The 14,840-nt window shown below is 38.2% G+C and overlaps 1 protein-coding gene across 1 annotated transcript; it reads right to left on the bottom strand.

Moving 5' to 3' along the window:
• Positions 1-8,080: 8,080 nt before the first annotated feature.
• On the bottom strand, positions 8,081-9,025 carry Or5g9 (olfactory receptor family 5 subfamily G member 9). Its single transcript, NM_001000289.1, has one exon. It carries the CDS (start codon positions 9,023-9,025, stop codon positions 8,081-8,083), a length of 945 nt encoding a protein of 314 aa, NP_001000289.1.
• Positions 9,026-14,840: the final 5,815 nt, after the last annotated feature.

The following is a 14,840-nucleotide window of genomic DNA, read 5'->3' as shown; positions in this document are numbered from 1 at the left end:
GGATGTAAGCATCTGCTTCTGTCTCAGATAGGTGCTGGTTGGTCCTATCAGAGGATAGCTATGCTATGCTCCTATATATATATCATAGAATCAGTAATAGTGTCAGGCCTTGGAGCATCCCTGTGAGATGGGTCCTAGTTTGGGCCTGTCACTGGATCTCCTTTCTCTCAGTCTCTTCTCCACTTTTGTCCCTGCAGTTCTTTTGGACAACAACTCTGCGTCAGAGTTTTTGACTGTGGAATGGCAACCCCATCCCTCTACTTGATGCCCTGTCTTTCTACTATAGATAGATTCTGAAAGTTACATCTCACCACTATTGGTCATCTAACGTCCCTCCCTTTGAGTCTACAGATTCTCTAACCTTCCAGATCTCTGGTATATTCTAGAGGGTTCCCCCACCACACAACTCCTGCAGTTGTATATTTCCATTTATTCTGTTGGCCCTCAGGGTTTCACTCCTGGTAATGACCCCACGCCCCACCCCAGCCCAGGCAATACCTGATCATGTTCCCCACTTCCCCTGTCCCTTTCCTTCCCTTCTCCCACCCAATTTCCTCCTTTGATCTGCCCTCTGCTTTCTTCTCCCAAGTGGGATGGAAGCATCCTCACTTGGTCCCTTTGGCTTGTTAACCTTGAATTCTGTGCATTGTATTCTGGGTATTCTGTATTTCAAGGCCCCTTCCCTAGATAAATAGCTTTAGGCAGTCAATGGCTGTTGAAAAAAACCATAAGTTTTCTGTGGAGCAAAAGCCTAGGATATGTTATTCAATCCCAAGTGGTCACTCTAAAACATGTACATATTGAGTAATACTATATGTAATGTATATTCTAATATACTATGTATAGTTATACAATAATTATATAATATATTTTAATATAGTTCTAATATACATACATCCTGATGAGACTATGATATATATAGAGATATAGATAAAGATATTGATATAGATGTAACAATGTAACAATAAGTGCTGGGATTAAAAGTATGTGTCACCAAGCTAGCTTTATATGGTGCTGGTATTGAGCCCAAAGCTACATGCATTGTTCATGAACACTTTACCAAATGAGCTACATCCTTAGCCAATATTTCATTTTAATTGAGAAGTTCAACTTAATACATATGAAATATTTTACAAGGAAATCGTATGAGTTCCTTTTCTCCTGGCTGGGACAAACACCTGACGAAAGGAATTTAAGGACAGACAGTTGTGGATTTTATTTCGTTTTGTTCTGTTTTGCTTTAGTTTTTGTTTTGATTTTCCCCTTTGTTTTGGTTTTGGTTTCTGGTTTTATGCTACAATCCATAATGGTATGAAACCCCTCCTTCCAAAAAAATTCGCATATGCATCTAAAAGTGTATTTGCCAGATTATCCTATAACTGTTAACAAAACCAAAAAAGATTAACTGCCACTGAAGTAGATAAGAAAAACAGAAAACAGTAACAGGGCACTAAAAATCCATTAGTAATAAGTAAGTATCAGTAATAAATAAAAGCAACAATAAATGTTTTACCTAAATAAATATTAGAATCAAATCCATGATGCAGAAAAGAATGAATAAAATCAATGTTGCTCTTAGTTATCTTTCCTAGTACAACACAAAAGTGAAGTAGGCATTTTGATGACAGGAAAGTAGTGATTGAAAATTGAGCAGAATATAATTTGACAACTGCTGAGTTGTTTTGTTTTGTTCTGCTTATCCAGGAAGGTTTGTGAAGCCAGTGACACCTACAAATCACAGTCAGTCTCAGTATCCCAGAAGATTTCTACTTTACAGTGTTGTCTTGAAACAAAATTGTTTTCAGTTATTACAACACTGCCTCTTCTAGTTTTTTTCTATATTTTTATGCTGAACATATATTTTAAGAGTTCAACAGATGTCAGTATTTTCACTTTTTATTTGCATTATGTATTTGGTAGATGAACATAAGTGAGAAAGAACTACTGAAAACAGGAACGCCACCAAGGGATGAAGGCCAACCACCTCCTTTATTGTTTTACGTGCATTGCCACACGAAGAAGGCTATTTCAAAATAAGGATGTATTCAAGTTCCTGAATGATGAAAACTTCTGAAAAAAATAGGAAAATAAAGCAAACATTCTAATAATCAAGTTTGGAAAGAGCAATAAAAGAGAAACAAACTTTTTGTGCACTTAGAAGTAAAAAAGAGCCAACTAGGAAAGGTATTTGCAGTTAAGTTACCAAAGTTTTTTGTTTTTGTTTTGGTTTTGGTTTTGGTTTTTTTGTTTTGTTTTGTTTTGTTTTTTGGTTTTTTTGGTTGGTTTTTTTTTTTTTTTGTAATCTGCTTTTTTCTAATAAGAGCAGGTCTGTAAGGATATTAGATGAATCAGAGCTGAACTATGTGTCTCTAGGATGCACATAATCAAACTCTGTTGTGTACCATAGGAAACTCTTTATCTATAACTAGTTCTGCAATCAGAAGGAATGAATGTCAAAATCCATTAGTGAGGATTAGATGTTTCTGTGTCAATGAAAGTTTATAAGCCAACGAAAGTACTGGACTTTCCTTGGGGAATCAATGCACACAGGCACACTGTAAACTTTCCTATGATCCCTCAGTCCCCATAAATCAATTTTCAGTCTTTGGAAGATTTCTTCAAGCCTGTCATCTTCCTTTTGCTATAAGAACAAATGGAAGCAAGACTGGGCCATTTTATTGTGGTTTCTATGCTGATGCTGCCATCTAATGGCCAGATGTAGTAATATCAGAGTAGGAAAGTTTCGTATACTAAAATATTAGTGTCTAAACTAAATTGGTAAAAGGTCGGGATATAAAGTTATCTTGAATGAATCTTTATTAACCTAAAGGTCAAGGAACATCGCAAAGGGGGAGGTAGGAAATACCGGGATGCTGCAATCCAAAATGACCATGACACATCCTATAAGCAATGCAATCATCCACACTTCAGATAATCAAAATATGTCTGGGATAGAAATATTAACACAAAAATCTAGCATTTCCCAGCAGTACTCACAAATATTATCGATTAGCACTTAATCGGATAGCAATAACCAAAGGAGATTTGAAAACAAAATCATTCATTTTTAACTAAAGATTTGCCACTGGTTAGCATTGATTACATGGTAAAAAGCCTAAACTTAAAAGGCGATTAGAAAATGCATTCATGTGTCTTGGCTGCAGGTACTTAGATTTACAGTTAAAATTAAGAGTTTTTTAGTGAGAATTATAATAATGTAATGGGATTCTTTTGTAGACATTTATATCACAGAGGTAAATTTATTACTTTCTTTGTTTTTAGTCTTTGTCTGTGCAACCATATTATCAAGATAGTGTGTGGCACATGCCATAAGGACAGTATCACCCACACCCAGAAATCTTTAAACAATCCATTTTTATATTTATTTATTTATTTATTTACATTCCAAATGGTGCCCCTCCCCCTCCACGTTCCCTCCTCAGAGTCCCTTCCCCCATATCCCTCCTCCCCTTCTACTCTGAGACAGTGCCCAAGCCCCTGGAAATCCCCACCCTGGTGCATCAAGTCTCTGCCAGATTAGGCACATCTCCTACTGAAGTCAGACAAGGTAGCCCTGTTGGGGAACAGATGGATACCACAGTCAGGCTCCAGCTTTAAGAAGATCCTCCACTCCAGTTCTTGGGGGACCAACATGGAGACTGAGCTACATCTGCTACATATGTGCCAGAGGGACTTTTCCCAGCCTGTGTGTTTTCCTTACTTGGTAGATCAGTCTCTGAGAGCTCCCAGGGGTCCTAATTAGTTGACTCTGTTGGTCTTTCTGTGAGGTTCTCATCCCCTTCAAGGCCTTCAATCCTTCCCACCACTCTTTGAGAAAAGTCCCCAACCTCTATCCAGTGTTTGGGCCTCTGAATCTGTTTCAGTCAGCTCCTAGGTAGAACCTCTCAAAGGACAGTTATGCTAGTCTCCTGTCTGCAAGCATAGCAGAGTATCATTAATAGTTAGGGGTTGGTGCTTGCTGATGGGACAGGTTTCAAGTTGGGCTAGTTATTGGTTAGCCTTTTGATCTCTGCTCCGTCTTTGTCCTTGCATTTTTTTAGACAGGACAAATGTGGAGTGGGTCAGAATCCTTATTGGAAATATTTCTTCCTGAAGACCCCAGGTATACCCAAAAACGAGGCTCCACCATACCATAATGACATTTGTAAGAGCTCCAAACTGAAAACAACCCAGATATCCCTCAACCAAAGAATGGATACATAAAATGTGTTTCATTTACACAACGGAATACTATTCAATTATTAAAAACAATGACATCATCAAGTTTTCAGGAAAATGGGTGGAACTAGAAAATATCATCCCAAGTGAGGTAAGCCAGACCCAAAAGTATATGAATGACATGTACTCACTGATAAGTGGATATGAGCCAAAAAGCAGAAAATACCCATAATATACCCCACAGAGCCAAAGAAGTTAAACAAAAAAGAGGGCCCAAGTGAGGATGCTTGAATTCCACTTAGAACAAAATAGTCATAAGAGGCAGAAGGAGAAAGGGAAGTTGAGAAGACTGGAAGAGGAAGGGAAATGAGCACAGGATCAGGGGATAGGAGAGGCCCCTAAGGAGTCAATATTGGTAACATCAGCTGAGATGCCTAACTGTGGGAACATGGAACTCATAGAGGCCACCTCCTGTAGTCAAGCAGGACTCTCAGTGGAGAGATAAGGACAACAACCCACCCATAAACCAAATTTAAAAACCTGTTTCTTCCATGTGACTCTCACCTCCACAAAATGCCAAGATCAAAGTGCCGTGGGGGGAGAATTAAAGAGCACCATTGGAGTCTCAGAGTAGGTCATTGGCCTTGCTGGTTGAACCAACCATCCCTCAAATGATCCTAAAACTGTACCTTACTATCCTTGTCACCCCAGTGAACATGATTCCTGAGTCTCCCCAGTAACCAGTGTGGGAATGGCTGGCTGGTTAAGTTAGCAAAGAAGCTTTTATTTTATTTCTTTTGCTTTGTTTGAGGGATTTTTTTTTTATAAATAACATTGTATGGGCTGGAGAGATGGCTCAGCGGTTAAGAGCACCCGACTGCTCTTCCAGAGGTCCTGAGTTCAATTCCCAGCAACCACATGGTGGCTCACAACCATCTGTAAGGAGATCCGATGTCCTCTTCTGGTGTATCTGAAGACAGCTACAGTGTACTTATATATAATAAATGAATAAATAAATCTTTAAAAAAACATTGTATATCTCCTCTTTTAAACCATAGACAAATATATCCAGCATATGAATGTACTTCACAACACTAAACTCAGTGATTAGAAATTCAATTGCTAGTCACTCAAAGCAGACAAGAAGGTACATCTAGAACCCTAATTTGGTGCAGAAATTCAGTGATGGAGGATTGAGGAAGGATGTGTTTCAGACAAAATGAAGCATAGTTTCCTGGAAGCAGAATGCAAATTGCTGAGTGTAAATGGTTATTTTTCTTATCCAAGGAAAGGAAGAAAAAGATGGTGCCAAAATGGTACAAATGCAAATCCTGCCAAAGTAGCTATACCTTAGCCTGAGACTTAGAAATATCACCAAATATCCTGGAACCATGAGGGCTATTCCAGATGCATTTGCTTTACCTGGAAGCTCTTCTAAATCATCACCCAACTTGTGAGTGAGTGATCTGTGTGCGTGTGCGTGTGCATGTGTGTGTGTGTGTGTGTGTGTGTGTGTGTGTGTGTGTGTGTGAGTGCATGCATGCATGCATTCGTATGTGTGTCCAAGCTACTGTACATGGGGGAAGTTCAGAAGAGAACCTCAGCTATCAGGATTCATCTTCCATTTTGTTTGCTATTATTGTTTAATAATAGAGTTTCCTATTATTGTTTACCATTCTGCATGGCTGATTAGCTGACCTACAAACTTCAAGTTCTCTCCTCACTTCTCAAAAAGCCAGCATCACAGATGTAAAATTCTGTATCAGCTTTATGTGGATCTGGAGATCTGAGTTCAGGTATTCTACCCACTGAGCCATCTTCCTAGCTGTAGAAGCTGCTTTTCTTTTATTTACTAGTGTAAAGTGTATGTAGGTCCTATCCTCTATAGGCGATCTTATTGTTGATGGGAATTACTGTCAAAGACATCAAAATCTCTTTGTCTGGATCTGCAGTTCCTGGGAAAGAATGATCAACCAATTGGAACAGAAGGCATTCTATTCTCAATCCTAGTAAAGTGCTTTATTTATAGTGATCGAAAACTCAAAGTGTGCTTCCTTTCTACCTTATACCATCAGAATGGCTAAGATCAAAAACTCAGGTGAAAGTATGTGTTGTTTCACAAGGATGTAGAGAAAGAGGATTACTCCTTCATTTCTGGTGGGATTGCAAACTGGTACAACCACTCTGGAAATCCATCTAGAAGTTCCTCAGAAAATTGGAAATAGATCTACTGAAAAACCAGCTATACCACTCTTGAGCATATAAACAAACGATGCCCTACCATACCACAAGGGCACATGCTCCATTATGTTCAGAGTGGTCTTTTCTGTGATAGCCAGAAGCTGGAAACAATCTAGATGTCTCACAATAAAAGAATGGATACAGAAAATGTGGTTTATTTACACAATAGATACTATGTAGCTATTAATGAGGACATCATGAGTTTTGCTGACAAATGGATGGAGCTAGAAAATATACTGAGTGAGGTCACTCAGACAGAAAAGGACATGCCTGGTATATACTCACTAATAAGTGGATATTTGCCAAAAAGCAGAAATACAGAATACCCAGAATACAATCCACAGAACTCAAGAAGGTAAACAAGCAGAAGGGATGAGGATGCTTCAGTCACACTTGGGAGGGGAAAAAGGTAACCATGGGACACAGAAAGAGGAGGCGACCTAGGTGGGATTGGAGATGGGAAGAGGAAAGGGGAACATGAGGCACCAGGGTGTAGAGGGTTGGGGGTAATGGGAACATCATCTTGGAGACAGGTGGGAGGAGGAATGGAATGAGGAACTGTGGGAGGATGGACCAGGAGATGGGCAACAACTGAACTGTAAAAAGAAAGAAAGAAAGAAAGAAAGAAAGAAAGAAAGGAAGGAAGGAAGGAAGGAAGGAAGGAAGGAAGGAAGGAAGGAAGAAAGAAAGAAAAAAAGAAAAGAAAGCAAGCAAGCACAAAGCATGTCCCACTGCCCTCTGGAGAAAAAAGGACCAGGATGATTTCCATCATCTCACCATTGATTTTTCCATCAGTGGCTCCTGACAAGGGACACAGATACTCAAAAAACCTCATTGTGAAACCCTTGTGGGCAGGGCTTGAGATAAATCTACTGCCTAGTTTTGACTTGTAGCCCACTACAGCAGGCTCCATGTATTTTTATTTACTCAGCTATAGATCTTGTTAATCAGCATATGGTTGACATAATTGTTTATTTTATACCATTTCTAATTAGCAAAATTAAAAATAATCATAGATTCTGATTTACACCAGAAATCACTCTCGGGCATAATTTTATCTTTTCAAAATTGCCAGGTTTCTTTTTATGCTTTGCAAATTGCATACATACATCTGTGACATCTTGATCAAATCCAGCTCCTATTCCATTTTGGAACTCTTCAATGGTTTCAAGTTAGCAGAAAGTTGTTCAAAGTGTCTATAAACTTCAACGACTATTGTTTATTTGTTTTTATATGGAATAAATAAACCAGCATGAAAATAGATTATACGGGCATAAAGTTGAATAGCTGAGGAAATTACTTCATTCCAATTACTTTCAAGCTAAGCAAAGCACTCTGCTTGTTATTTTCAATTTCACATATAAAATCTGGGGATGTACATGCTACAATGTCGGACTCATCTGCTTGCTCTTCTATTTCTTAGATTTTATATTACTTTCAAAAATAACGTATTTAAGGGAAAGAATACTGTGCTCAAGTAGAAAGTTACATTCATAATTACATGATGAAATAAAGCTTTATTTACTGAAATAAGATGAATTTTATGTAGTAAAATAAAAGCCACACAGAAAGATAAAAAGACGTCAATTACAATGTCTCAGTGGATTAGACCATGTCTGGAAACTTTGCTTTGAATGTATTCTGTGATCCAGATAACAATTTAATTTTTGAGGAAAACTTTGGCCTTGGCTACTGTCCTGCCCATGGCCGCTTTCACCTCTTTATTCCTCAGACTGTAGATGAGCGGGTTAAGCATGGGAATCACAGCTGTGTAGAACACAGACACCACCTTATTGAGGTCCAGAGAAGAAATGGCACTTGGACGCACGTAGATGAAGAAGAGAGTCCCGTACAAAATGGAAACTGCTGTAACATGGGAGGAGCAGGTAGAGAAGGCTTTCCTCCTCCCTTCAGCCGAGCGGATCCTCAGGATAGCGATGAGGATGTGAAAGTAGGAAATTATGATGGTGGTGCTACTGACAACTAATACAGCTCCTGCCACAACGAAAACCAACAGTTTGTTGATCCGTATGTCAGCACAGATGAGGGAAAGGATAGGAGACATGTCACAGAAGAAGTGATTGATAATGTTAGAGCCGCAAAAGGGAAGTCGGAAAGCAGCTGTTGTGTGAGTCATGGTGTTGAAAAAGCCAACAGCATACGGTCCGACCACCAGCTGTATGCAGAGTCTCTGGGACATGGCTACTGAATACAACAGGGGATTACAGATGGCGACATAGCGGTCATAGGCCATGGATGCCAAGAGAAGGCACTCGATGGCCACAAAGAACCCAAAGAACCATTGCTGTAAGACACAGCCCAGAAAAGAGATAACTTTTCTATCTGCGAAGAAGTCCATGAGCATCTTGGGGCCCACGACTGATGAGAAGCAGATGTCCACAAAGGACAGGTGGCTGAGGAAAAAGTACATAGGAGTGTGAAGACGAGAGTCTACTCGGATGAGAATGATCATACCCAAGTTTCCAGTCATAGTAACCAGGTAAAAAAGAAGAAAGAGCAGGAACAGGAAGACCTGAAGCTTAGCGTGGTATCTCAAGCCAATGAAAATGAATTCTGTGATCCTTGTATAGTTCTCATCCGCCATCAAGAAGTTTCGTCTCTACGGCAAATGAAGAGCTATGTGATAGTTGGGTCTTAGGGGGAATACCCGTATGGGGGAGGGGGAGGGGAGGGAATGGGGGCTTGTGGACAGGAAATCAGGAAGGGGGATAATATTTGAAATGTAAGTAAAGAAATATATCTAATGAAAAATTTAAAACATAAAAAAACTGCTTGTTAATGCACAAGAGAAGAAACTACAGGCTAAAGTCTCAAACTAGATTTTTTTTGGATTTAAAAAATATACTGGTAAATAGAATATATACTATCTGAAGAGTTATACGAGTTTAAGTGTGATAAAGAGAAAACTCAGGTGAAAGTATGAAATGGTTCAGCATTACATATGGAACCTTCCAATGCCTTTAAAACTAAAGAGAGGAACATTGTTGCTATTTTCATGAAATTTCTGAGTTAATTTAATAACAGGTAGATCTCAAATGACCTTTCCAAAATAGAAATAAAAATAATCGTTTGGGCTGGGGTGGAAGCTAAATAAAATAATACCTTACTTAGTAAATGCCCGACTCTAAGTTTGATCCTATTTGATAAAGTAATGAACTTAATAACGAGAATCTTCCTGAAAACATGCCATGCAGATCCTGACACAATCATAAGTCTTATCTGATTGCATAGAGCCTATGGACTGAGCATGATAATACAGACCACAACATTCCAAAACCTGTAAGAAATTGAAATGTAAGAATAATAGAAAATGCTGGGACTGCAGAGATGGCTCTGCAACAGTTAAGAGCACTCACATATATATACATAACTAAAAACACAAAAATATTTTTATCGTGATAAAACTTTTTTAAAATAAATAATTACAGAAAATAACTAGGAAAATGTCACTGTTTGGCAAAATGACATTTAGAAAACTTTGAAAAAAATCAACTAAGGTCGATGGGGTTGATATGGGTAAGTGCTAAGAAAGTGTGTAGGAAAGTAATTAAAATATATTATACATCATATACACTTATGGCATGATCAAGCAACAAAATTAAACAATAAAAATTACAGCTGTTCAATGAATCATTGGAATATCAGTGCAGTGTGAAAAATAAAAAAGTAGCAGCATACAAGTTTCAGCAAGAAATAAAATCCTATTTTAAACTGCAGTTGTTAAAATGAACATCAATAAGCCAAGAAAAGAATATTTAAATTTTCTGTGAAAATATCTAGGTGTGTGGCTCAATGGTAAAGAATATATCAAGGATATTCAAGGTCCTGGTTTCCATTCTCAACCTTATAAAAATGTTTTAAAAGTTTTTAATTAAAAAACACAAATTGTGGAACTTTCAATGAGTTAAAGAAATAATTAACAATCAGCACAGGTAAATGTATGCATAAAAATCTTAGTTGTAAAGATACATTTTCTTCCAGAGGACAAAACAAGATGAACTGACTCATTGGAAAAGCAAACAGTCACTGGACTGCTCCTCAAGTGAGGTGGCAGACAGAGATAAACTTGACATGAATCAGGAGGAAGCAACATTTTTCTCATGAATAACTTTTTAGCTGTTCAATGTCCTGACAGGATTTTGTCAGTGACCATTGCTCTTTTTAATAGACCATTGCACACTATTTTCCATTGTTGAAAATTACATCAGTAGACAGGAAGTCTTCATTCTTTTGTGGAAGATTTATATTGCTTAGAAAAAATAATATAGTCTCAATTTGTAACACAGTCAGATAGACAAATGGGATGCTCACAGATGCATTGCTTCTAAATATGTCATTTAAAAAGGCAGAATCCAGTGTTCACTTGTTATTATACGTAAGTAGAAATACCTTACCTATGATCCATTTTGATTTCAGACAATCAAACTTTTGATTTATATCCATTTCACATAAACTCAATCTTTCACACTGATGTGACTGTGACTTGATTTTCCTTCATTTCTATGTACTGATTTTGTCAAAGACACATTTACTCCTGTTTTTTTTTTCCTTTGACTAACTTGGCTAGGAGTCTCATCAAATTATTTGGCAAATGCAATGCAAGTCTAACCAAACACTTAATCACTTATTATAATACAGCTTCCAATTGCAAAATCTTTGCAAGAAAAAAATTCAAAATCAGTCAAAGCAATGTTGAAAACAAAATAGTGGTCCATTAGACAAATAGCAAAACACATTATAAAGATACAGTAATTAGAACAGTATGGTATTCTTCTTAGGATAAACAAGAATGTGATGACAAAAGAATAGAAAAATTAAGATAGTCATAGCTGATACAAGCACACATGTCCACTTAGCATGAATAAATGTCATTCCCTAACACAAATATAAATTGTGTAACTTAGAAACACTGTACAGATGATACTACATATGTAGCAAGAGACCCATGAACTTTCCTTATCTAGCCTGTATAACCTAAAGGAGTATCAATTTTGTGTACTTAAAATAGATTTATTTTAATCATAATTACAGTGAGAAAACTCTGCTAATTAAGGTCAAAGTCTACCATTGACTGGATTGTCTTTTGATCTCAGCACATAAAGGAGGACTCCTTTCATTGGCAGGACTTGCCCTTCTCTGACTTTGTCTGAGAAGTTCAATGCCCCCACCCCAAATCTCTACATTTAAAATATTAATCAAACAGGCACAAGGCTCTCTATCACCAAACACCCAATTAAACCTGCCATTACTCACTGTGATAAATGTCTATGCTACCAGAGATGAATTTTCCCATTGTCATGAATTTTCCCATTGACTTGAGTCAGTCAACATATCATCCTGATCAGGTGGAAGGACGCACTACACTAGATGGGTGTTGGAGGGGGAATGAAGCCCTGCTAACAATAGGAAGGAGCTTTGCCTGTTTTTCCCCTCAATGGACAAGCCTAGGCCTATTTGGGTCCCTGTCAGGAATGTCTGACCTTACCCTACCAATGGAGAAGATGACTCAACTTCCACTGACAGATCAAGAATGGAAAATTACAGACAGATACCACCCCTGACCAAACAACAAGAGCTCCTGGGAGGATGTCCATGACCTAGCAGCAGCTGCCCAGGACATGTGTCCCCCATACGCTTCCCTTTTCTCTATTCTTATGGCTGTCTTTTTTATCCTCCATTACAGCCCAGCTTCTTCCTAACCCTCTCAATATCCAACACTGGAAAGTCTTCACTACAACAAACATAATAAAATTACAAGAACCAAGGATTGCCCACTGGAAGAATGTTGGAGCAGGGTTAAGCTGTGGTGGCACCATGCTTGCCAACCTTAAACTCATTTTCTGCTTTTTATCCATGATGTCTAGGTTGATTGATGGCAGATAGCAGTCATGTGTAAGCTCTACCATAATGGATATGGTAAATACCCTGTGGCTGACTTACACATCTCTGGCTAGCTTGTCCCCATTACCAAACCAGTCTTCACTCATATTAATATTATTTAAGAGGAAAATCAAACTTGGACACAGGTCCAAACCAGCCTTTCCTGGTTACAATACATGCAGTATAATAGCCAACCTCTTTACTCTCACTACCTACCTTAATTCCTCTCAATGCTTCTCCTGGCCATTATTGGCGGCCATTTCCCATTAACATCTTGATTCATGAACCCCATGGGTCCTTACCTACAGAGAAGTTACAAAACATTCCTCTCTTAAACCTACACCTTTGGCTTGGACCTCCCCCCTTTTACATAATTCTCATAATCCCTGTTTCAAGGTTACTGCATATCTGTGATAACTGTTCCCCAAGTTTATATCTATGTGCCTGAGGAACTTTCAATACCTTTACTTCTCAGACTAGGTGTTGCCATCTTGATGAATACAGCTGGAACAACTGGAGCAGAACTCCTCTAAACATGCCATTTGATCAGTGACTTCTAGAACAAACTAGACCAAGTGATGCCCTCCACTATGGACAGACTTGAGTCCCTTCAAAGACAAATAAACTCACTAGCAGGGGTTGAGCTCCAGAATCAGAGAGCCATGGATTTAATTACTCCTGAATACAGAGGGATTTGTATTTTGTTGGGAAAGGAATGCTGTTTCTATGTTAATGAATCTGGGCTTGTGGTACTGGTAGGCTGCTCAAAGATCTCCTTCAGAATCTGAAGGCATATTATTTGCCCAATTCCCCAGCCGTCAATGCTCAAAGCCTTTTGTGGCTTGGCTTCTGCCCCTCCTTGACCATGAAGTTGATATCGGAGGCCTGCTCGACCTGGCACTCTGCCTGGTCCAATTCTTAAAATGGCAGTTGTAAGTAGCATTGCAAACTTCACTGCTGATCCGGTTCTGGTCCAACACCAAGCCATCCTCAGCACAGAGGCTGATACTTCACTATTATAAATAAATCAAGGGCTGGAGAGATGGCTCTGTGGTTAAGAGCACTGTCTGTTCTGCACTTCCAGAGGTCCTGAGTTCAATCCCCAGCAACCACATAGTGACTTTACAACCATTTGTAATGGGATCTGATGCCCTCTTCTGGCACACAGGTGTACATGCAGATAGTAAAGCTAATATATAAATACTCAAATAAATCTTTAAAAATAATTTGAAAAAAATCAATGGGAAAACTCTAATTAAGGTCAAAGTCAACCATTGACTGGATAGCCTTCTGAGCTAGGCACATATTGGAGGACTTCCTTTATTGACAGAGAGTCCTCCATTCTGGAACAAATTGTTCTTCTCTGACCTTGCTTGGAGAGTTCAACCCCCACCCTCACCCCTACCCCCACACACACATCTCTACCTGCAGAATGTCATGTAGCCTTAGTAAGACTACTGGCTCAATTTCCTTTCTTCTGATAAGAATTTGTTCAGGTAGCTTCCCTGTTCTAATGAAGCATTCAATATCTCAAGCCAATGACCTTTGCCATTCCTGAATATTCTGACCCCCATCCTCAAAATTTTATAAGCCTTGAATCAGCCCAAGTAAAGTTGATCTGCTTCCCTGCAGCTAGTCCTAGTGTCATCATTTATTGTACACAATCATAGGGCTTCTGAACCCCCTGTCCACCATCTCTGCTTCCTTTGATCTCATGGACTGATATTAACCAATAGTTTCTGAGAGCAGAGAGGATCACAATTACTTCAGATTAAGTTCTTGCTAAATTTTGATATAATTGTGATCTGATAATTCATATCTCTCTATGCCATATTTTTAACTTATATCATTTTTTGTTTCCTACAAATCCATTTAATTCACTTCAAATTTCCATATACAGTTAAAAAAAAGAGAAGAGTAAGAGAGATACAGGAATGGATTTTGAAGGTGGCATTAACTTACATTTAAATAAATATCTTTCTTCTTTAGAGGTGATAAAAATAATTAAATTTAAAATAGAGTATAAATTGGATTCCCTGTCAAAATGCAGGCATCCCTGGTTCTGTCTGTGCCTCTGTACATGGAAGAGGCCAGGTTTTCCAGGAGTTAATTCTTACTCAATCTTATTCTTCTTTCCAAAGAATAAGTATAACTCCTCTCTGGAACAAATTGTGTTTCACCTACATGAAATTCCCAGAAGCAGTTACATCATTTTCTACCTTAAGGGAGTTTATATCTCTAAAGTGTACTGTATCTTGGGAATTTTATTGAATGGAAAGTAAATTAAATATACTTGCTATCATGAAATTCTGGAAAGAAAACTCCAGTGAGATCAGTTTATCTGTGGATAACCATTTGTTTGTTTGTTTGTTTGTTTGTTTGTTTGTTTTGGGGGTTTTTTGGGTTTTTTTGAGCTAATTCTTTAATAAGAATAAAAAGCTTTAAGAAACCAATTTTAATAAATATAAGTAGTACATTTCTATATTAATAGACAGCTTAATATCATGTCAGTTTTTCCA

This window comes from Rattus norvegicus, chromosome 3 (genome assembly GCF_036323735.1).
Source record: "Rattus norvegicus strain BN/NHsdMcwi chromosome 3, GRCr8, whole genome shotgun sequence".
NCBI classification, from domain to species: Eukaryota; Metazoa; Chordata; class Mammalia; order Rodentia; family Muridae; genus Rattus; species Rattus norvegicus.
Note: the sequence above shows the minus strand (reverse complement) of the source record. Positions and strands in the feature narration are given on the sequence as shown.

What these genes read in the sequence shown, in the direction of transcription:
- Or5g9 (NM_001000289.1), bottom strand. Translation starts at nt 9,025, where the DNA reads ATGGCGGATGAGAACTATACAAGGATCACAGAATTCATTTTCATTGGC.